This window comes from Podarcis gaigeae (assembly GCF_964106915.1).
Source record: "Podarcis gaigeae genome assembly, chromosome: 3".
NCBI lineage: Eukaryota > Metazoa > Chordata > Lepidosauria > Squamata > Lacertidae > Podarcis > Podarcis gaigeae.
Window position 1 is genome coordinate 82,297,251 of NC_139680.1, and position 22,079 is coordinate 82,319,329.

General features: G+C 41.4%; 1 protein-coding gene across 18 annotated transcripts in view; it reads left to right on the forward strand.

Moving 5' to 3' along the window:
• The window catches only part of BIRC6 (baculoviral IAP repeat containing 6), a 140,504-nt gene that overhangs the window by 1,936 nt on the left and 116,489 nt on the right, over positions 1-22,079 (forward strand). For all 18 annotated transcript variants that reach the window (XM_083731912.1, XM_083731906.1, XM_083731902.1 and 15 more), the window contains exons 2-10: positions 6,911-7,092; positions 9,532-9,669; positions 11,262-11,455; positions 12,445-12,556; positions 15,598-15,680; positions 16,361-16,583; positions 16,670-16,830; positions 17,925-17,983; positions 19,532-20,926. In XM_083731912.1, coding sequence (XP_083588038.1) covers positions 6,911-7,092; positions 9,532-9,669; positions 11,262-11,455; positions 12,445-12,556; positions 15,598-15,680; positions 16,361-16,583; positions 16,670-16,830; positions 17,925-17,983; positions 19,532-20,926 — 2,547 coding nt within the window. The remainder of the gene's footprint in view (positions 1-6,910; positions 7,093-9,531; positions 9,670-11,261; positions 11,456-12,444; positions 12,557-15,597; positions 15,681-16,360; positions 16,584-16,669; positions 16,831-17,924; positions 17,984-19,531; positions 20,927-22,079) is intronic.

The following is a 22,079-nucleotide window of genomic DNA, read 5'->3' on the forward strand; positions in this document are numbered from 1 at the left end:
TGTACATAGAAGAATATTTTAGAATACAAGAAGGTTAAATGATACTGTCTATAAAAAGCCACTATGGTCTTGTAGCTAATGTTGAACTGCTCAAATCCTTGCTCAGCTGTGCAATCCTAGACCACCATAGCCAGCACACTGATTTTCTTTTTCCTCTACTGATATTCACATAGTTTTCCTAACCAACCGTAGATTGCCCACTGTGCACACTGGATATTTGTCTGTACTTTATGCTTCATCCAGAGTTTCTGATCTGTGAACAGAAGGACTTCCGTTAGGAAAAGAGTTTCTAATCTAGTGAGGGCTTCCGCTGGAGGAAGATGGATGGAGAGATAACTTGAGCTGCTTTCCCCTTTCCTACTACAGCCCTCAGTACCACTTCCCATGCTGTTTTGTTTAGTTCCTCAACTCTCTGGAACAGATATTTGAGTGTTAGGCGGCAATGGTGGGTTGGGGTGAGAAATTCCAACCTGGGTATTTGTGGTTGTCCTGTCAGCCGGGCCCCTGGGTCAGTGGCTGCTGTTGCTGAATGCCAGATCCATTCTAGTAAGCCCGCCCTCATTTTTGATCTGATTATGGCTGAGGAGGCCAATATGGTCTGTATCACTGAGACCTGAATTGGTGAGCAGGGTAGGTTCTCACACACCTGTACCCAACTTGGTACTTGGTGCAGCATCAGGGCAGACTTGTGGGTCAGGGAGGGTGAGTTGCTGTAGACTGTAGGAAAACTGGCCAATTGTAATTGCACTGGTAAGGGCTCATCATTGAGCCTACCTAGTGCATTGAAGGCAGCAAAGAAGGGATACTTTGCAGCCTCCATTGCATCCTCATTGTGTCATCTGGCAGAGCTTTTCCAGGTAGTGCAGGGCCTCTACAGTCTGGCCTGAAGGAGGTGGCAGAACCAACGGTAGCTTGCGGTGACTTGTTTGCAATCATTTTGAGGATAAAATCACTTGCATCCACCGGGATCTTGACATTACTGTTACAGCAGATGACCCCAAGGGCTGTTCACATCACTATCTAGTCCTGTTGTGTGGGACGAGTTTCAGTTAGTAAGGCTTAAGGATGTGGACAGGGTGCTTGGATTGGTAAGGGTGACCATTTTCCCTCTTCTCCCTTTCCCCTCTTGGCTGATGAAAACTAGCTGGGGGGGTGGGCAGGGCAGCTGCCTAGGCCAGGGAGATTATTAATGCCTCTCTGTGAGATGGGGTGGTCCCTGCTTGCTTAAAAGAGGCAATGGTAAAACCACTCCTAATCTCTGGATTAGGCAAACCTAAGTGACTACCAGCCAGTTGCCAGTCTCTTCTTCTTGGGCAAGGTTCTTGCACAGACGGTCAGGGATGTGATGCAGGTGCTCTTGGAGGAAATGGAGTTTCTTGATCTATTTCAATCAGGGTTTAAGCCTGGTTTTGGCACAGAAACTGCTTGGGTCACCCTGTACAAGTACCTCTGTTGGGTGAGAGACAGGGGAAATGTGTCACTGTTAATTCTCCTCAACCACTCAGTGGCTTTCAATGTCATGACCATGGTATTCTTCTGTTATGGCTGTCCAAGCTAGAGGTGGTGACAATGCTTTGTAGTGATTCCGGTCCTACTTGGATGGACATTTCCAGAGGGTAATGCTTAGGGCAGGGATCTTCAAACTATGGTCCGCGGGCCAGATCTGGCCCACCAGGCTCGTTAATCTGGCCTGTGGACCCTGCCACCCACTCGGTCAGTCCCTGCGTGCTGAGCTAAACTGGCGTGGCATTTCCTTTAAATGAAGCCACGAATGTCTTGCCACACGGGGACTGACTTCTGCGACATTGCCGCGGCTTCAGATTGGCTGCAGTCTCCGCGCTGCGTTTAGGCAAACTGTCCCTCCAACCACTGAGCATCATAAAGCTGAGCTGCAGCTGCTGCGGAAAGTCTGGTGCTCCCCAGCGAGCTCTTCCAGAGTCATATTGCAGCTGCAGATCCCTGCAAAGAAACAAATCCAACAGGGGGAACAGGAGAGGCAGCCTTCAATCCTCTTCCTCCTCCTCGCTCTGCTCCCTTGCTTCTCTGCTCCTCTGGCTGCCCTGTGGGGAACCTGCGGTAAGTGTAACTCCAGCAGTCAAATCCTCAGGGCGGTGGTGCTGCTTCACCCTCCTCGCCCACCTGGGCACTTGCAGCCCCTCTGCCCAGGACAATCCCTTTGTGCACTTCCTCATTCTCTTCACATAGCGCTGCCACTCTGAGGGGCAAAAATGCTCCCCGAGCTGGAGTTATCCTGCCAACCCCCAGCCAACCATCTCCCGGCTCGTTTACATGTGGCCACCCTATCAGGTCATGCAAATGAGCCGGGGTGTTTGACTTGGGGCCACCCTTGGAAAAGAGAGAGAGAGTGATCCAGGCTGGGAAAGCTGGGTCAGTAACTTTGCCTCCCCTCGCCCTGTGCTGATTGGCAGAGGGAGAAGTTTTGCTTGGAGCGTAGCAGGGCGATGTCCCTGGTTTCTGCGTGGGTGTTTTGTGCCCCCCCTTCCCTCCCATGTGATTTACATGCTCTGAAAGTCGGGATCTGGTTTGATATTTAATTTTTTTAAAAAACCTATAGTCCAGCCCTTGACAGTGTCTGAGGGACCCCTGGCTTAGGGAGTGTTTTTCGGCCCTGTGGAGCCTTCAATGTGTGGTTTGTTAGGGTTCAATTTTATCCCTGGTGCTGTTTGGCATCTACATATGTTCAACTTCTGATTTTGTATTTTTATGTTCTGAATCACCCTGTGATCTTTGGATGAACCAATTTGATGTATATAAATAATAAAAAATAAATTAATCACCAAAAATCAGTAGTGGAAATGGCTAATTCTCCTGCAGGCAAGCTTGGGTTCAGCTCTTTGTGAGCAGAATTACTGGCTAAATGTTAGTATGAAATAAGTACTTAAAATCAAAACAAATCTTGAGTTTATATTTATTCATCAGGAAAGATGAAAAGTTGACCTGATGAGCGAATTAGCTTGGTTAAGCTCCTATAGAGTGGGGTGTAGCAAGGCGGATGAGAGGGTTGTGTGATAGCTACTTATTTTTGTTTGTGACCTTTGAAATCACCTGCCACATTTCTTTATAAAAGCATAGATGTGTACATATTCAGCCTGTGAAATTGCCCGGCTTTTCAAAGTATATTTAGAAGATGATTGGCAAGTACTAAAAATAAATTCTGGAATAAAAATGGGGAACCAGTACTGACAACAACTGCAAAAGTCAAGACGCTTCACATCTAAACAAGTCTTTAATTCTTATTGAAGATCTACTTCCTTAAAATAGTTTACATCTTAAATGTAGTGTAGCTTTTTACTTAAATTTGTTGTGATATCTGATCTCTTTGCAATAGGAATTAAAATCCAGAAGGTAGTTAAAGCCAAGTAGAGGTATGGATTTTAGTTAATGTGTAAAAAATATGAAAGTACTTAAAACATGTCATTTGAGGATGCACGGTAATGCCACCAACATTCTTTGTGCATGGGAATGCCTTTCTGTTCTTAAAGTATGACTATTTAGGATTAATTTTGTCCTAAACTTTATATACAGGTCATGGTCATGAGTCACATGTCCCTGACAGTCGGTTCTTCACCATACATTAACATTTGGCCTGCATTTGAGCCTATCTTCAGGATTGCCCTTTACACTGGTGTACTGGTCCCATTGACTTCTGTGGAACTTCAGCAGTGTAAGCGGTTATATTCCTAAGTATAATTTTAGTTCTTTTGCATTCTTATGTATTCAGTCATATGTGTTTAAAGAGAGTGTTTATTCAATTTTTAAGTAGTGTTGTTAATAATACAATAATATAACAAAAATAAGGTAGTCTTGAGTTCTGTTTTCTCATATCAATAGTAATTTATTAACTTCCAGAATTCATCCAGTCTAATCTGGGGATTGTGATGCAGTTGGACAGATGTGATTTGATGTAGGCTTTCAGACTGTTGATGTTAGAAAAGGGCTGCACCTGAGGAAAATAGTATTTTTGGTTCACTTCTAAGAAAAGCTTAGATGGGAAAGGGTTATTAGCATTCATTCTTTTGGCTGAACACTTTTACTAGTTTCTTTTTTGTAGATGAACTTGACCTTGTAAGCAACACCCTTATACATATTGAGTAAAGATGTTGACTTTGAGTTTCAGGTGAACTTCATATGCTTTCCAGGAATAATAATTCTGTCTAGGAATAATTGCAACTACAACCTGTCTTAAGGAGTGGTCTTTATACATACTTGAGCTGAATTGGATCATTCTTTACTTCTGTCTTGTTTAATCAGCGTTTGCCAACCTGGTACCCTTCAGTTATTTTGGACTACAACAATTCCAGTGAGCAGTCAGCTGACAGGGGCTGATTGGCATTGTAGCCCAAAACATATGGAGGCGCACCAGGTTCATAAAGGCTGCTGCACGACTTTGTGTTAGTCCTGTCATGCCAAGTATTAACAGTGGTGGCCAAATTTTGCCTGCAGGCATGCAAGCCTGATTCATGTGCATTTAAAGCCAGATTGCCTGTGCTCTTTTCTGAACACAGAATTAGCAGTGTGATGATGTCCTTCATTTGTTTTGCTTTTGGTGTTGTGGAGAAATCTATACATGTTCCTCAGTATTTGACACAACCAAGAATAATTGTTTCTGGTCACTCATTATGATACAAATAGGAGGTTTTAATGTTATCATGTAGCAAATATCACTTACATGAAACACTAACGTGTGTAGATATCACTGCACATAAACCCTTTTGAAAGGAATTATTTTTCATTCAATGCTGGTAATTGTACAGTCTGATAGAAATTCGCAGTGAAGCGTAGCATGCTGATAGTATTGAGCTTTATAAGTGTTAATGGATACAGGAGCATTGGTTTCAGTGCTCATAGCCATCCCATTTTGCCAGTTGTGGAAAAGTAAGCTGAAACTAAATGTAGGCAAGATGGGAATAATATTTAGTGGGGATTTGGATGCTTTCTTTGAGGGGTGAGTTTGTCATATTTGGAGTTGTTTGTTGGATCTCGTTCATAACTTGGAGTGCTTCTGAACCATCATTATTTATGGAATCAGGTGACAGCTGTTGTTTGAGCACCTTTTATCTCTTATAATTTTTATGCTGGCCGGGCCACTCTAGAAAACATTGGCTTGCCATTTTTCATGTTTTTGTAATCGAAGGATCAGCTGTTGCAATGCACTGTGCAAGGGGTATTCCCATTAAAAATGTCCAGGAGCTTCAGCTGGTAAGATGTCACAGCCTGCTTTTTAAGAATCATGGAATTGTAGAGTTGGAAGGGACCCCAAGGGTCATCTAGTCCCCAAGAGTCATCTAGTCAACTAAAGCTTTCATGACAGATGACCATCCAACCTCTGCATAAAAACCTCCAGTGAAGAAGAACTCACAACCTCCCATTGTTGGGTTCTGATTATTCTGTGGCAACTGTGAGCCCATCAACCATCCTCCACATACAGTTCGAAGTTTTAGTTTTAACCAGTGAATCCCAGTGTAGTTTGGGTCCAGCATCCTAATGAACATGGCTTATCATATGACTCTCCCCCCCCCCCATTGCAGTGCAATTGTCAGCATCGATTAGTGGGGGAGGGGCCAGGAGATGGGCAGCAGTTTCATAATGTACACCCCCTTCCCCACTGCCTACCTGATTTTCACTGGATAGAGCTGAAAATTGCTGAGCTCTTTAGTACTTTGACTAGATAATGGGGTGTTCCAAAGATCCTGGAGGGTTGTGGAACTTGATACAGATGAAGATGTGTTCCATGAATCCTTGTAAGATTTTTGTGTGCAATTTGTGAAATTTAATTTGAAGGTTGAATAAGATAAAGTAGCAATATGATTAAGTTTTGAGGCTGCTGGAAACTTCAAAACACAGTCGTTGTGGAATTATAAGTAGCGCAGGCAGAAAGTGTTTGTGGACTAATAGCAAAACCTCTTTAAGGTGTTTGGGGCTGCATATGTATTATGCGGGTGGCGCTGCATATGTGTTACGCGGGTGGCGCTGTGGGTAAAACCTCAGTGCCTAGGACTTGCCGATCGTATGGTCGGCGGTTCAAATCCCCGCGGTGGGGTGAGCTCCCGTCGTTCGGTCCCAGCTCCTGCCCACCTAGCAGTTCGAAAGCACTCTTAAGTGCAAGTAGATAAATAGGGACCGCTTTATAGCGGGAAGGTAAACGGCGTTTCCATGTGCTGCGCTGGTGCTGGCTCGCCAGCTGCAGCTTCGTCACGCTGGCCACGTGACCCGGAAGTGTCTTCGGACAGCGCCGGCTCACGGCCTCTAGAGCGAGATGAGCATGCAACCCTAGAGTCGGACACGACTGGCCCGTACGGGCAGGGGTACCTTTACCTTTACCTTTACCTTATGTATTATATAGCACAAAGTGGTATTCTCAAATGGTGAGCCTGGTGCACTTGTGAAAAAAGTTGGTTGTTGTTCGAAGATCCAAAATCTTCTGTTGGTGTGAAGAATACAACATCTTAAAGTCACGCAATACATAGTAATTACTATCTAAAAAACAGTGGTTCTTATCCAAAGATCCACTTTAGGCTTAGGTAAAAGACATGTGTGGTGGTGTATCTCTTTTTTGGATAGCATTACCTTGTGTTCCACTTCAGGATGTTTCTGAAGATGTTCCAAGTTTTTAGTTTGATTTTTAAGACTTCATAGAAGCTACTATTGGGAGGAGGAGGCTAGGAAGCAGAGAGTCATACACAGTTGTTGGAATTGGAGCTAGTAGAATCTCTCTCCTACCCTGCTGGTAAAGTATGACCATAAGTCTAATTCCAATTAGCCAAGACATCAACAGGATTAATTGCTTTTGATTTTAAAAAGCCAGGGTGGTTATTATTTCTCCTCCAAAGCTACTAATAAGATTTGAAGAATAATTGTTTTAACATAGTTCTCTTTTTACTCTTTACAGCTAAGCCAGGTGGACGGGTGAAATGTCAGTACATTTCTGCTGTGGATAAAGTAATCTTTGTGGATGATTATGCAGTTGGATGTAGGAAAGATCTGAATGGTATCTTGCTGTTAGACACAGCTCTGCAAACACCTGTTTCTAAGCAAGATGATGTGGTTCAGCTTGAATTGCCAGTGACAGAGGTAAGTAGTTAGAGCTGTTACTATCACTGCAGTATTTTTTCTTGGCTCCTAGTTTTGCTTAAACTGTGCGCCTAGTGGATAACATTTTACACGTGTCTGTATCAGAGCAGTAATACATATTGATTATTTTAGAATACATTGTAGGGTTGTTGTTGTTGTTGCTGCTGTAGGGTGCAATACTGTAGTTGCTCCTTATGTGTTCAGTTTGTACATGCCCTGGTAAACTGTCAACTGGACTGTATAATGTATTATACATAGAGCAACCATGAAGCAGTTTGGAAACTTCAGTTGTTTCAGAATATGTTAGTGTTGCTGAGGAGTGTTAGAGTTTAGAGTCTAGGAGCATATAACACCAATACAGCAAGAGCACTATGGGTTGTCAGTTTGTTTCCAGGCTAATTTTAATATCCTGTTTTTTCCTTTTTAAAACCCTGTATAGTTTTGATCTAGGGTGCTTTTGAAGTCCCTTCTCCCATACATACATTCCTGATCATTGAGATCATATACTGTAATATCTTTATGTGCTGCCTGTTTCAGAGACAGAGCGATGTTTAAATCTTATGTGTTCATGAAAATACCCATCCATAGCTTTTCCTTTATTTTAAAGACTATATTGGCTATTTGGAAAATATTCAGATTAAAAATTACTAGCTGCTGCTGGATTTGGTAGTATTAGGTGAACCTTTCTTGAGTACACCAATAAATAACTAGTGGATGAGAATGTGTATTTAAATAGATGCTTGCCTGTCTGGACTGATATGAGTAAGAATTGCTTGAAGATGCTAAGTGGATTTTTTGTAAATTGCATAGGAATAGGTTCTTGACTTCCCTGGCCTACCCCAATTTCTCAATGTGTCCCAATGAGTTGAGATGCATGCTGTGAGGGCACTATGTAAGAATCAACAGAAATACCAGGGGTCGCTGTGTGTTTTACTATAACATTTCGAAAGTGTATATTTACATAAACCTGGTTACCAGTGTTACCATGAGCTTGATTCTATTTAAGAATAATTTAAATTTAGATCAAAACAATAGTTTCCCCTCCTGTTAAATGGGTTAGCATATGTTGGCAAAGCAAAGCTAGGAAGATTGTATTATGACCCACTACTGCTGTTCTGAATAGTTATTATGCTTATCTTGCATACATTTTAAACTTTACGTACAATAGTCAGACACTATCCTTCTTGCTCTTCATGGTCTCTTAGTCCCACTGTGTACATTTCCCCCACTCTGTTATCTATGTATCTGCATAGCTGCCAACTAACATTTGAAGGGTCTGAAGTGGGCTCTAGCCCACAAAAGCTTGCTCACAATATATCTGTTGATATCATGGCACACTGGTGGGGCTTCAGTTGAGTTTAGCAGTAGGAATGGTGAATGGTGTGGCTCAGTAGTACCCATGCTCCAAATGCAGAAGATCCCAGGTTTGATCTGTAGTATCTCCTGGTAAGATTGAGAAATGTTGCTGTCTGAAATCCTAGAGAGCAGCTGCCACTTTGTGTATATAATACTGAGTTAGAGGGGAAAATTGGCTACAAATTGAAATGAATAAATGAAACCATTAGCTGCCTACTATTACCTTGCTCTTTTCTAATGTTCAAACTGTAGCTCAATGTTTTTCCTCTAATATCAATGTTCTTCCGCCACGAATGAGTAAATTTTGTTAATATCAAAGGTCAGGCAAGCTTTTGGAAGTGGTAGTAAATTGTTTTCTCTTCTGCTGGGTGCCCTTTGTGCCTCTGGCTGGACCTCCTTCCTGATTGGAATTTGCTGGTGAATAACTCAAGGCCTTATTCTGCCTTTGGGATTTCAGGTGGCTGGCAGCTCAGTAGATGTCAGAAATTGTTCATATTTATACTGTTAATGGAGTTCCTTTTGGGTTATCTATCTCTTAATTACTTGGAGTTAGATCCATGAATATCCACAGGAATATTTCTGGGGTGGGAGAAGTAAATGCTCCAAATTAATAAATATAAATAGCATCTGAGAACATTTCTGGTAAATATAGTGACTGAGCAGCAGCAAGGCCTGAATATACTTGGGGTCTGAGAAACTAGTATCTCAGGTCTACTCTGGGAAGTAAAAATGGGGAAAAGTCATGTATATGACCTTGAGCTCCTTGGAAGAAAGGCAGGATACAAATGCAATAAATAGTAATAAATTAGTAGTGTGTGCCTCAGAGCTATCTAGATTTAATGTTTGTACAACGTAGAATAGATTTCTTAAACTTTGCTGCCTTGAATTTATAACTAGAACCAGCATCTGCAAAGCTTTGATAAGCCTTTGAATATTAAAAAAATAACTTTGATAATGAACGGGTATCTAATACATTGGTTTGTAAAACTTGTAGGGATGTAGGAAATTAAACAAATAATACTGAATGAGGACTGATCTTTTGATCTGGTCTTAGACATTTCTAACATATTTCGCACATCTTAGGCTCAACAACTGTTATCTGCATGCATCGAGAAGGTAGATGTGTCAAGCACAGAGGGGTATGATTTGTTTCTCGCACAATTGAAAGATGGCTTAAAAAATACCTCACATGAAACAGCAGCAAACCACAAAGTTGCAAAGGTAAGAGATTTATCCGTTCAAATCTTTCAAATGCTAGAAGGATAACCTCTTGGCTGTTTCTGTTGCATGTTGTTGGAAGTTTCTTTACAGGTTTTTGTTGTCATATGCAGTTAATTTATCTTTCAGGGCTTAAACCTGAATAATGAACAGAATTGCATGCCGCAATAACATGTAAAGGATAGAGAACTCAATGCATGTTTTTGTGTTTTTGCCTTCTCCCCACAATTATTATGTGAAGAGACTCCATGATTAAAGGGAAGTGGAGCTGCGGCTCTCGCCATGTCCTGACATTGTGCCTTCTTGGCAGCTCTGCCTCTAAACCTCAGTATGTTGAGAAAAGATCTGACAGGGGAGCTGGGTGTACTTGGAAAGGCTCCTCTATGTGCTTGGGTCTCCTGATTGCATGGAGAAGTTTCCACAAATAAGCTGGCTCCCCATGTAGACCTTTGCTTTAATGCACAGTAGATCTGGGGTGTGGAGAGCTGGACAGGCAGGGGTAGTGTCTTGGTGGGACCAGGGGCACAACCTTGTTCCCCTTAACCATATAAGGCTCAGTCATGCCATAAATCCATGCAGGGGACTTTTCTGGGAGTCAGCTACCACTTCAGTAATTTTCTTATTGCTTAAAACCACCTATGACATGCGTCTGGCTTAATCTTAAAAGAAGGAAGTTTACTAGTCTTTCTTGTTTACCTTAAAGCTACTCGCTTTAAATTTTGGAAAGGAAAAATAAAAAAGTGTTTTAATCAGTTTGTAAAAGGCTTGTTTCTCTCTATCAGCTGTGTTAAGTCTACGTGGGTGCATATTTGCACTGTTTTTGAGGAATGACCTTTACCAAGTGTTAGCATAATTCTTTGTATTTTGGATTAATTGGTGAAACTGACCCAATTTCTGCTCTGGTCTTTGAGTTTCCCTGAATCCCAGTGCAAGATACAGTAGCAAGACAGGAGGGCTACAGAAAGTGGCCTGACCTGAGTAAACCACTTTCAGCTACACCACTTTGTGCCTGCGGAAAAGTATCTTCCGGGGGTTGGGGAACCTCCTACAATGGAATGTTTTATTCTCAAAATCAGGGAGGTCCCTTTCCCAGTACAGTCATACCTTGGAAGCCGAACGGCTTGGCTCCCGAATGATCAAAACCCGGAAGTGAGTGTTCCGGTTTTCAAATGATTTTCAGAAGCTGAACATCCAGTGCAGCTTCTGTGGCTTCTGATTGGCTGCAGGACGCTCCTGCAGCCAATCAGAAGCCACGCTTTGGTTTTTGAACGCATTATGTTCGCAAACCAAGGTACCACTGTATTCTTAGAAGTAGGAGTCAAGCTGTTATTAATTTTGATTTTTTTTTATGCTTTTCACATTCCCTAGTTTGTCCTATACTGTGTGAAACTTCAAAGGTCTGATTAGTCACAATCTGTAATACCAGTTCTTTCCACATCTCAAAGTAGTGGAATCGTTGCTGTTTAAATGGTCCATGCTGACAAATTTTGAGGATCTCCATATAGACCTGATGCACATGTCCAATATTGTGTGTATATATATGTATATACATACATATAAGTATATACATACTACATTGCTTTTTCTCTTCGTAGTGGGCAACGGTTATGTTCCATCTCCCGCATCATGTATTGAAGTCTGTCGCCAGTGCCATTGTAAATGAACTCAAGAAGATAAATCAAAATATTGCTGCCTTACCTGTAGCCTCATCTGTGATGGATAGATTATCGTACCTCTTGCCCAGTGCACGACCTGAACTTGGTGTGGGGCCTGGCCGATCAGTAGATAGGTATGGAAAAGATAATTTATCTGTTGCAATCTGTTGCTTTTGTGCATGTGACTTTCAGGAGTTTCCAATATAAACACATTTGGAATGAATTTGAATGGAAGAAATAATTTAAGTGGGATGGTGAGAGGATTTTAGGGTGCCATTTTAACCTTATTTCTCTAGATGGCTTGAAGAGGAGTGAATTTGTTGATGGTAGGATGGTTAGAAGAAGGGGAAAGTACAACTTGCTAGTGTGTATTCAGTTGCAACACAAATGTTTATGAATGGGGGTAGACCCATTTATAACCTGTAAGCTGCCAAGCCAAATAGAGACATTAGCCACGTGCTCTCGTCTTTCAGATGACTTGACAGTCCCAGTAGGTTTGCAGTCCCAGAGGGCCTGAGCAGGAAGTTCTGTTGGTCCAAGTCCTTTTGGACCAGTATGTATGACTATGGGCTGCATTACCAAGCAGTTGTCATGTATCCATCTTATATGAGGACCAGAAACCTGATTGCAAAGCACAATCATGATGAAAGCCCCATACATTAACACCTGCCCGCCCTTTGGATGCACAAGGAAGATTCCTAGAGCAGTTGGTATGTTGTATATATCTAGGCTTTTGTGGAGTGGTACTCTTTATCAATCTCTCCACTGGTAACACAGTACAGCAAGCCTGCATGACTTGTGACCTAACATGCTAAATCTCCATTTTGGGAAATGTCTTTTAGTGGCAGGCAAAGGTGCCCATGGGTGGAAGAGGTTGTTTGTTTTTATTGTGGAAAGTTAGAATATGGGTGGTGGAATTAATATATGGGTAGGAAACTCCTTGAATCAGGGAATGGGAGGCAGGCAGTTATGTAAGTGATCTCTGGTTGTGTGAACAAGGTGCAAATAGGGAATAATATTTCTTCTTTGTGACAGCAGAACTTACAGATGGGTGGGATGTTGCAAAAATTAAGCAGCCTCTTATCACACCTTAACTTGCACTTTCTACTTTCTGTTTTTAAAGGTCTTTGATGTATAGTGAGGCTAACAGACGGGAAACATTCACTTCATGGCCTCATGTAGGTTATAGGTGGGCACAGCCAGATCCCATGGCTCAAGCTGGGTTCTACCATCAGGTAAAATTTTCGGCACCTTTTATAAATGGTCATTATTTGCAGTTATGTAGTATATTCTTGATGCTGAATGTTCAAATATGATAACTGTGGAAGACAATTTGCTAGGTGTCTGCTGGTTTAGATTGTTGTTTTATTTGGACCTATAAAGTGAAATTGTGACTTTAGTTGCTGTTGCAAGAGCTCACAAAATAGAAAGATGGGGAAATTGTTACATAATGACTCTTGTAAAGTAATTATTTGACTTTCCATATTTTATTACTTTTGCAATTATTTTTGAAAGGCAATTGCATCAAAATACTGGACCACCTCTTCCTATTGGAACCAAACCAAATCTTGTGTTCATCATCTGAGGTTATTTGTTTTGAGGGTGGCAACACAAGAACAGGCCTCTTCTGCAGTGGCTCCCTATTTGTAGAAACAAAAAAAATTCCTTCCAGTAGCACCTTAAAGACCAACTAAGTCAGTTCTTGGTATGAGCTTTCGTGTGCATGCACACTTCTTCAGATACACTATATAGTGAGAAGGTGGGGAGGGGTATTACTCAGAAGGGTGGTGGGAATGGGTGGTTGGCAGATAGCTGTGATGAGCCTGTTGACGACTCTTAACGACTGCAATAGGTCTTACAGGGAGAAGCAAGGGGTGAAAAGGTGAAAAATGGCTTTGTCATGTATAATGAGATAAGAATCCAAGGTCTTTGTTCAGACCAGGTTTCTCCATGGTTTTAAGTTTGGTGATAAGTTGTAATTCAGCAGCTTCTCTTTCCAGTCTATTTCTGAAATTCCTTTGTAGTAAAACAGCTACTTTGAGATCTTGTATAGAATGTCCTGGGAGATTGAAGTGTTCTCCTACTGGTTTCTCTGTCTTGTGATTCCTGATGTCCGATTTATGTCCGTTTATTCTTTGGCGTAAGGTCTGGCCTGTTTGTCCAATATAGAGAGCTGAAGGACACTGTTGGCATTTGATGGCATACACAATGTTAGACGATGAGCAATTAAATAGTCCTGAGGTGGTATGTGTGATGTTGTTGGGGCCAGTAATGGTGTTGTCCGGGTGTATGTGGCAGCAAAGTTGGCATCTGGGTTTATTGCAGGCTCTGGTGCCAGTGTCCGTGTTAGGTCTGGTTGTAGTATTATTGTGGGTTAGGAGTTGTTTAAGACTGGGTGGCTGTCTGTAGGCAATGAAAGGTCTTCCTCCCAGAGCTTGAGAAAGAGAACTGTCATTGTCCAGGAGAGGTTGTAGATCTCTGATGATGCGTTGTACTGTTTTAACTTGGGAGCTGTATGTGATGACTAGAGGTGTTCTGTTATTTTCTTTTTTGGGTCTGTCTTGCAGCAAGTTCTCTCTGGGTATCAGTCTGGCTCTGTTGATCCCTGTTTGTGGGATGCTCTCCCCAGGGAGGCTCACCTGGTGCCTCCTTTACATATCTTTATGTGCCAAGTGAAAACATTTCTCTATAACCAGGCCTTTGGCAGATTAACATTCTATGGCCCTTTAAATGTTTTTTGTGGGAGGGGTGTTAAGGGTTGTTTTTTATGTATTCTTGTTCTCTTTTTGTGTTTTTATGTTGTGAACCACCCTGTGATCTTTGAATGTCTAATAAATAAAAATAATAAAAATAAAATACTCTATATAGAGGAGCAAAAGTTGTGAAATACTTATTTCCAGCCTTTGTTTAGAAGTATAGTATTTGGAACTGTTTTCTTTGGCTCCAGCCAAGAACAATATGCTATTCTTAAAACTTTAATTACTGTTCTTGAATGAGACAGACCAAAACGATGTTGAGCTATAGCAGTGGTTTTTGAATTATCTTCCAAGGAAACCTGTGAGTTGTTTTCAAAGAGAAGATGAGTAATAGCAAACAGATCTACCAGAAAGATCTTCCACCAGCAACATTATTTTTATTTTATTTAAAATATTACCCTCTCTTGATGGAACAGCAAACCCAAAGCAACAGATATAAAATACAGTGCACATAATAAAAGATCGCTCGGTTGGCAGAACATGAGACTCTTAATCTCGGGGTCATGGGTTTGAGCCCCATGTTGAGTAAAAGATCCTTGCATTGCAGGGGGCTGGACTAGATGACCCTCGTGGTGCCTTCCAACTCTACAGTTCTGTGATTCTATGATATCTAACGAAGTCATGGAGAGTAACCTTTAAAATAAATGGATTTAAACTATTTAGGTTCATTGTTTTCAGTTGATTTTCTATGATCATGATATCCTCAACAGCCAAAAGAAACTACTAGAATAATAACAGGCACTAGTGTCTAGCAAACACCTGCGGGAACAGGTATCTCTTCATCAGGTACCAAAAACTCATAAATCTGCATCAGACATACCTTGGAGGGGAGCGTCTTCCTCATCTGGTGCACCATCATTGGCAAGACCCTCCCTTGGTTTGCAGAACATTAATATTTACAATGCATTTTAAGGGTACTCTCACCCCAAATTATCTCTAATATGCAGAAGTTGCATGCTGGGTGTACAGGGTCCCTTTAGAGAGAGAATCATGGGGAAGGGTATCTTGATAATAGAAAGCCAGAAAATCCTTAGGTTAACATTATTGAGGTAGAGTTGTGATTTCAAAATTTAAACCAGGCTACCTAGCATGGATGTTCTTGTTCTCCAACTGTCAGCAGACAATGATCTGGGGTATTAGATGACATCAAATTGGCTACTCATGAGTTAATTGTTTCCTAGGGTTTGACACATGCCATGGGATGTATTTGATCTTCCCCTTCTTGAAACAGGCTCACATGCCATATGCGAAATTGCTTTTGGATCTCATATTTAAAGGTGGTTTGCCATGCTGCATCCTTGAGAACATAGAATTATTTGTGTCATTTTTCGGGAACCTGGTTAACGAGTGTGTTACATAGTACAATCCTATGTATTTTTACTTGGAAGTAATAATACCACTTCAATGAGGCTTACTCCCAATTCAGTTTATATACTAAATGGCCTAGGTAGCTCATTACAATTTTGATGTGTTCTTACAACTTTGTATTTTCTCTCTCTTTCCCTCCCTGCTCCTAACAGCCTGCCTCATCAGGAGATGACAGAGCCATGTGTTTTACATGTAGTGTGTGTTTGGTGTGCTGGGAGCCAACAGATGAACCTTGGTGAGAATAAAATATTTGATATATGCTTTTTGCTTTCAATTACAAATACAGTATTTTAGATAGGAAACTATATTTGGTCTATGTAGATCTTTAGCCAGTCCAACAGGTAAAAAAACTTAAAATGGATAAAAAGCTTAAAATGTAGCTTTGCATCTGGTGAGCAATACCCATTATTTGTTTTTTTTTTATGTTATCCTTAATTAAAAGTATCTCCCTACTCAGGTGCGTTGTTCACATATGTTTATAGTTTTAGGAAGGCTAGGGCAGGCATTTGGAGGAGAGATCTCATTGCTGCTACTATTAGTAATTGCTTTTTAGTGATACGTGTTTTCTAAGTATTGTCTTATTTGTGGATTTTTATCTTATATACCTGTTGTAAACCACTCTGTGGCTTGAGGAAAGAGTAGTATATACATAAATTAATATGTACACACACAAACTTTTAAAATGAGAAAACAGTTATTTGCCAGCAGTACTCATTCTACAGTAATTATTGTAGTGAAAATTGTAGCCATTTTAAGAACAATGTTTTCTCAAAGCAGACAAGTGCTTCCAATTTATGTATTTTAATATACTTTGTGTGTTAAGGTGCTAAGGATCCTAGCCTGTGTGCATCAAGAAAGTTGATGAGACAAGCTTATGCTGTTGCATTTAAACACTTATTTTTCTAATCCATTAAGGTCTGAACATGAAAGACATTCCCCAAACTGCCCATTTGTGAAAGGCGAGCACACGCAAAATGTGCCCCTCTCGGTCACGCTGGCAACAAGTCCAGCGCAGTTTCCTTGTACAGATGGCACAGACAGAATAGTCTGCTTTGGATCGGGGAGCTGTCCTCACTTTTTAGCTGCTGCAACAAAACGAGGAAAGATCTGTATATGGGATGTTTCAAAACTTATGAAGGTATCTCATATTTTAAGAGTTCTAATGCTAATTTTGCTAGATGGGGATGTCTTTCTAAATCGCATTATGTTTTTGGATTTGCTTAGGTGCACTTAAAATTTGAGATCAATGCTTATGATCCAGTAATTGTACAACAGCTTGTGTTGTCTGGAGAGCAGAGCTCAGGGGTCGACTCAAGAAGACCAACAATAGCATGGATAGAAGATTCATCTAGCTGTTCAGATATACCAAAATTGGAAGGAGATAGGTATGCTAAAATTTGCCTCTTCTTAGCCCTGGTTATGCACAAAGAAAATGCTGTTCACAATGTGTTATTGGTATACAGTGTACACAGGTCCTTCTATAAGAATGCTCATTATCAGAAATCTCGGCACAAATAATTATACCCAAATCTTGCTACACAAACATCTGATTCAGATATCCCAACAGCCAAAGTTTGCCCACTTTCTTACTTGTTTGTGTTTTCCTGGCTGGTGGCAGCCATTTTGGGCAGAAACCACTGAGGGAGGGAGAGGAATTGACAAATCGGCTCGCAGGGGAGATTGGATAAATCAGTTTTTCCTTTGTTTGGCTGGAGCAATTTTGGGCAGGAGGGAGAGAGAAGAGGAAAAATCACAGATTAGAAACATTCCCATAGGAAATAATGGAAATCATCAGCTCCTTCTGTAAATGTTTGCCTGGGAACACATTTTGCTTGGAAAATGAGACCTGTGTGTACTTATTTGCCTGAAAATGAGAATGGATTTTGGAACATTGAGAGATCCTTCTAAAACATCCTTTCTTGGGAACGTGAAGCTTTTGTTTTTAACTGTTTTCATTTTCTGATTGGCAAAGAAAGATGTAATGTCTACAGGAAAAGGTTTCTACTGCAACCCCCCTCCAATCCAATATCAGTTTGGCCCTATATAGACAGAGGAACTGCTCTGAAACGAGTGGGAGGAAAGCAATCATCCCCTTCTTTCTGCATTCTGACTATTATCTCCTGTGATACTTCTTTTTCTCACCTACCCCACTGTCCAGATGTTTTCCTTTCCCATAACATGCTCCCTACCCCCACCCATACATTCTTACTCTCAAGGCTAAGGCTCCCAAAGAGCTCTGAGTGGAGTCTGCTTCTTTCTCGTAACTAAATCCTTCCCTGATTATTCTGTTCCCCTGGGAGTTTCTCTCCCGTGTTCTTTATTTATGATTTATAGTCTTCTCTTTTACACAATTAATAAACATTAATTTTGAAAACGTTGTGAAGTTTTTTTTTAAAGAAGTTTAGCGCTAAGTGCAATGTCAATACATTAAATTGCTGCTTTGGCTTCACCATCTCTGTGATCTTTGTCTTGTCTTTAGTGATGATTTACTGGAGGATTCAGACAGTGAAGAGCATTCCAGATCAGAATCAGTGACTGGTAGGCATACAATATCTCTTTGGTACAGTGCGGAATGTAGGATCGCTAGCAGTGAGTGATTTAAGTATACTTAAGTCAGTAAACGGCTAGAATTTCGTATACTGCTTTTCATAGTAAAATATTTTAGTTTCTTCCAAACAACTTATTGAACATTCATCTTAATTTGTTTGGACAAAGTTGCCAGGGAGATTATAAGACATCCATTATTTATTAAATATTCATTCTGATTTGTGGGGAGATATCCTGGTGTCATGTGAAGCAATTGTTATCCCTCATCTTCCTGTGTATTTTCCTTTCACCTACCTTTCTGCAAAAATAAAAATGAAGGAGGCTTATTGCATATGATTTCACAAAATTGCATATGATTTCGCAAAATAGTGACAGTCTGGAAGAGCCATTTGAATTTACATTTAACAAGTTGTAAACTTTTGTGGATGAATTGGGCTCAGATGAAGGATGATCCTTTCGGCAGTTGTAGGGGCAATCTCCAAAGCTGCTGAAAGGATCTTTCTCCCAGCCTGGGCTGGCTGTGGCCTAAGTTACATGTTTTTCTCTGACAAAATATGCAAAATATCCAACCTCCATTGCTGCAGATGGGGGAAGCAGAGGGCCATTGTAAACCTTGCTGTTTTATTTATGGTGGGAGAGGCAAACTGTCTTACCTTGCTCCCTTTACAAGTGAGACCCCTGAAATAGCCCCCACACATTTTGTTTTAGCAGTAGAGACAGTAATACTACCGATATTTGCATGCTTGTCCCATCTTGATGTATTGGAGGTGGGGGAAATGCTAACCAGAGTTAAAAGCTTTAAGTCTTCTCCCTATATTTGCAAAGAGGGGTTGAATGTGCAAGCATGAGACTAGCGCTGGCTCATTTGGGTCAAAACAAACCACAGATTTGTTGTTACATCTGAACTGGGCCTATATTTGTTCTATAAAAATGTGTATCATACAGGCAATTTCCAGGGAACTAGGCTTAGGTGCGACACCCTGTTGAGCAGGGGTCGGCAAGGCTTACCTTGTGTGGGCCGGTTCAGTGCCACAGAGCCCCCTCTGTGGGCTTAATCATGGGCGCATGCCCGCGATTTCCAACGTCTGCGCAGATGCGATTTCCAGTGTCTGCATCTGTGCAGACATGATTTCCAGCATCTGCACATGTGCAGACGCGATTTCCGGCGCCAGGAAAGCAAATCCCCCGCCGTGCTGTGCCAGTTTAACGCAGTGCACGGGGGCTTGCTAAGCGGGCAGCTCAGTTCGGCTTGTGGGCTGGTAAAACGACCCCTGTGGGCTGCTTGTGGCCCATGGGCCTTAGGTTGCCCACCCCTGCTGTTGAGTATACTGCTGAGAGCAACCCAGGGTTTGCTCCTGAGAAATCTGTGAAACAGCCTTAAAATATGCTATTTTGACTGATTTCCGTAGGATGCTATCTTGTCATTGATTGAAGATGCCAGATAATTGATTTTGCTAGGCTTTATGATAGGATTTTCATAATTTCTCATGTAGCTATACATTTTTATTTTTGTCTAACACTGGTTTCTTTATCCCAAAGGCCATACATCACAAAAGGAAACCATGGAAGTGAGCCTTGATATAACAGCCCTCAGCATTCTTCAGCAGCCTGAGAAACTTCAGTGGGAAATAGTTGCAAATGCACTTGAAGACACAGTGAAAGACTTAGAAGAACTTGGGGCAAATCCTTGCCTAAGTAACTGTAAGAGTGAAAAGATGAAGGAAAAGCATCTGGAACACCACAACATTCCCTTTCCTTGTTTGTTAGCTGGAGGTTTATTAACATACAAATCACCTGCTACCTCTCCTGTTAGTAGTCATTCTCAGAGGTCACTGGAAGATTTAAGCAGGACTCAAGGTGGTAGTGTATCAGACCAGGGATCAACTGACAATGAATCCTGTACTAATTCAGAACTGAATTCTCCTCTGGTAAGGAGGACTTTACCTATATTGCTGCTTTACAGCATTAAGGAATCTGATGAAAAAGCAGGAAAAATCTTTTCACAGATGAACAATATCATGAGTAAAAGTTTACATGATGATGGTTTTACAGTTCCACAGATCATAGAGATGGAGCTGGATAGTCAGGAGCAATTGCTGTTGCAGGATCCTCCTGTGACATATATTCAGCAGTTTGCAGATGCAACAGCTAGCCTAACTTCTCCAGACTCTGACAAGTGGAGCTCTATGGTTCCTAAGCCTGGGACTTTGGTTCAGTGCCTACGGCTGCCAAAGTTTGCAGAGGAGGAGAACTTTTGTGTAGATTCAATCACTCCTTGTGCAGATGGAGTTCATTTGTTAATAGGACTGCGGGCATGCCCTGTTGAATCCCTGAGTGCAATAAATCAAGTAGAGGCCTTGAATAATTTAAATAAATTAAACTCGGCACTATGTAATAGAAGAAAAGGAGAGCTAGAATCCAGCCTTGCTGTAGTGAACGGTGCAAATATTGGTATGATCCAGAATGAGTCACCAGCAGACGTTCAGACGCCTTTAATAATTCAACCAGAGCAGCGGAATGCTAGTGGTGGTTACCTAGTACTTTACAAAATGAACTATGCCACTCGGATTGTGACTCTTGAAGAGGAACCCATAAAAATCCAACATATCAAAGACCCACAGGATACCATTACCTCATTGATTTTGCTCCCACCAGACATTTTGGATAATCGAGAAGATGACTGTGAGGAGCCCACAGAGGAAATACAAATAACTTCTAAGAATGGCAGCGAGAGAGAGAAAAGATCAGAAATTTCTACTCTTGGGCATCTGGTAATAACCACTCAGGGAGGATATGTAAAAATATTAGATCTTTCAAACTTTGAAATTCTGGCCAAAGTGGAGCCGCCTAAAAAGGAGGGTACCGAGGAACCAGATAAATTTGTCTCTGTAATATACTGCTCGGGTACAGATAGACTCTGTGCATGCACCAAAGGTAAGATCTTTATTCGGTTCTCTAATCAAATCTGTAAAGTCAAAATGCAACACATAATGTGCTGGGGTAAATAAGGTAAATACCACATAATGTGCTGGGGTAAATAAGGAACTATGTTCCTTATTTACACTTAAGAGGCTTCTAATAGGCATCCATCATCTCCTTGCTATGTTGTTAATCATTTTTAAAAGACTGAAGCCCAATTCCGACATCAGTTTCTACTAACCTTTGATTAGATCCCAAACTCTGGTTTGAGCTTCCAAAATATGTTGATAATTCATGCCTTAGAATTGCTTTCTTTCTCTTTCCCTCTGTTCAGCAGTCCAGTTCTCTAGATGAACTGGAGTCCAAAAGTGGAGCATGTATGGTTTGCCAATTTAGACATGCCCTACTATAGTTAGGTTCCTTTGTCATGACATCTCCATTAATCTGTAATATTTTACTGTTATAGATTTTTATGTCTTCTTCTTTGGCGATCACTAGTAGCCGAGTAAGATTGCCTTCCATAAACATGATTTTAACAATGAGTCCATAAGTGACTGTGGAGGCCAATTCTGGATCAACATGTCCTTCCACAGTGGGGACACAATGGTAGACAACAATGGGAGTTGTAGGCCAAAACATCGGGGGGGGGGGGTAACCATGTTGACCTACCCTGGCATGAAAAGTAGTTATTAGTTGGATGGGTAAGTGTTTTGAAGTTCAATTTGAGGTCATGCAGAATTGAATTTCTTGCTTTCTAAATGGTTAATGTACTGGGTTAGCAGTTTAGCAGGAAACATTTGGATAGTGGTTTGGTTATTACTAGGAGGTTGTATACATAGTTGTGTGTGTAGCAGGTCTGACAGAAGGAGATTTCACCCCCCCCCCACTCATTGCAGGGGTGATTTCAGTTCCCCTCCCATGCGGTTGGGGGAACCAGATGAATGGATGGGCTGTGGCATGGTGTTCTGAGGGGAAGAAGGATCCACAGGAACTATTCCCAGAGAAAACTATTGATAGTGGGGGTTCTACTCATAGGCAACGGCCCACCCGTACAGCAGGGTACCTTGGCCCTTATAGAGTATTTCTGAGGAGCTGTCATGGAGAGGAATGGCTATGAAATAAGTTTCTGCCAGCCTCTTTGCGTATGCCTAACGCTTGATCCAATCCA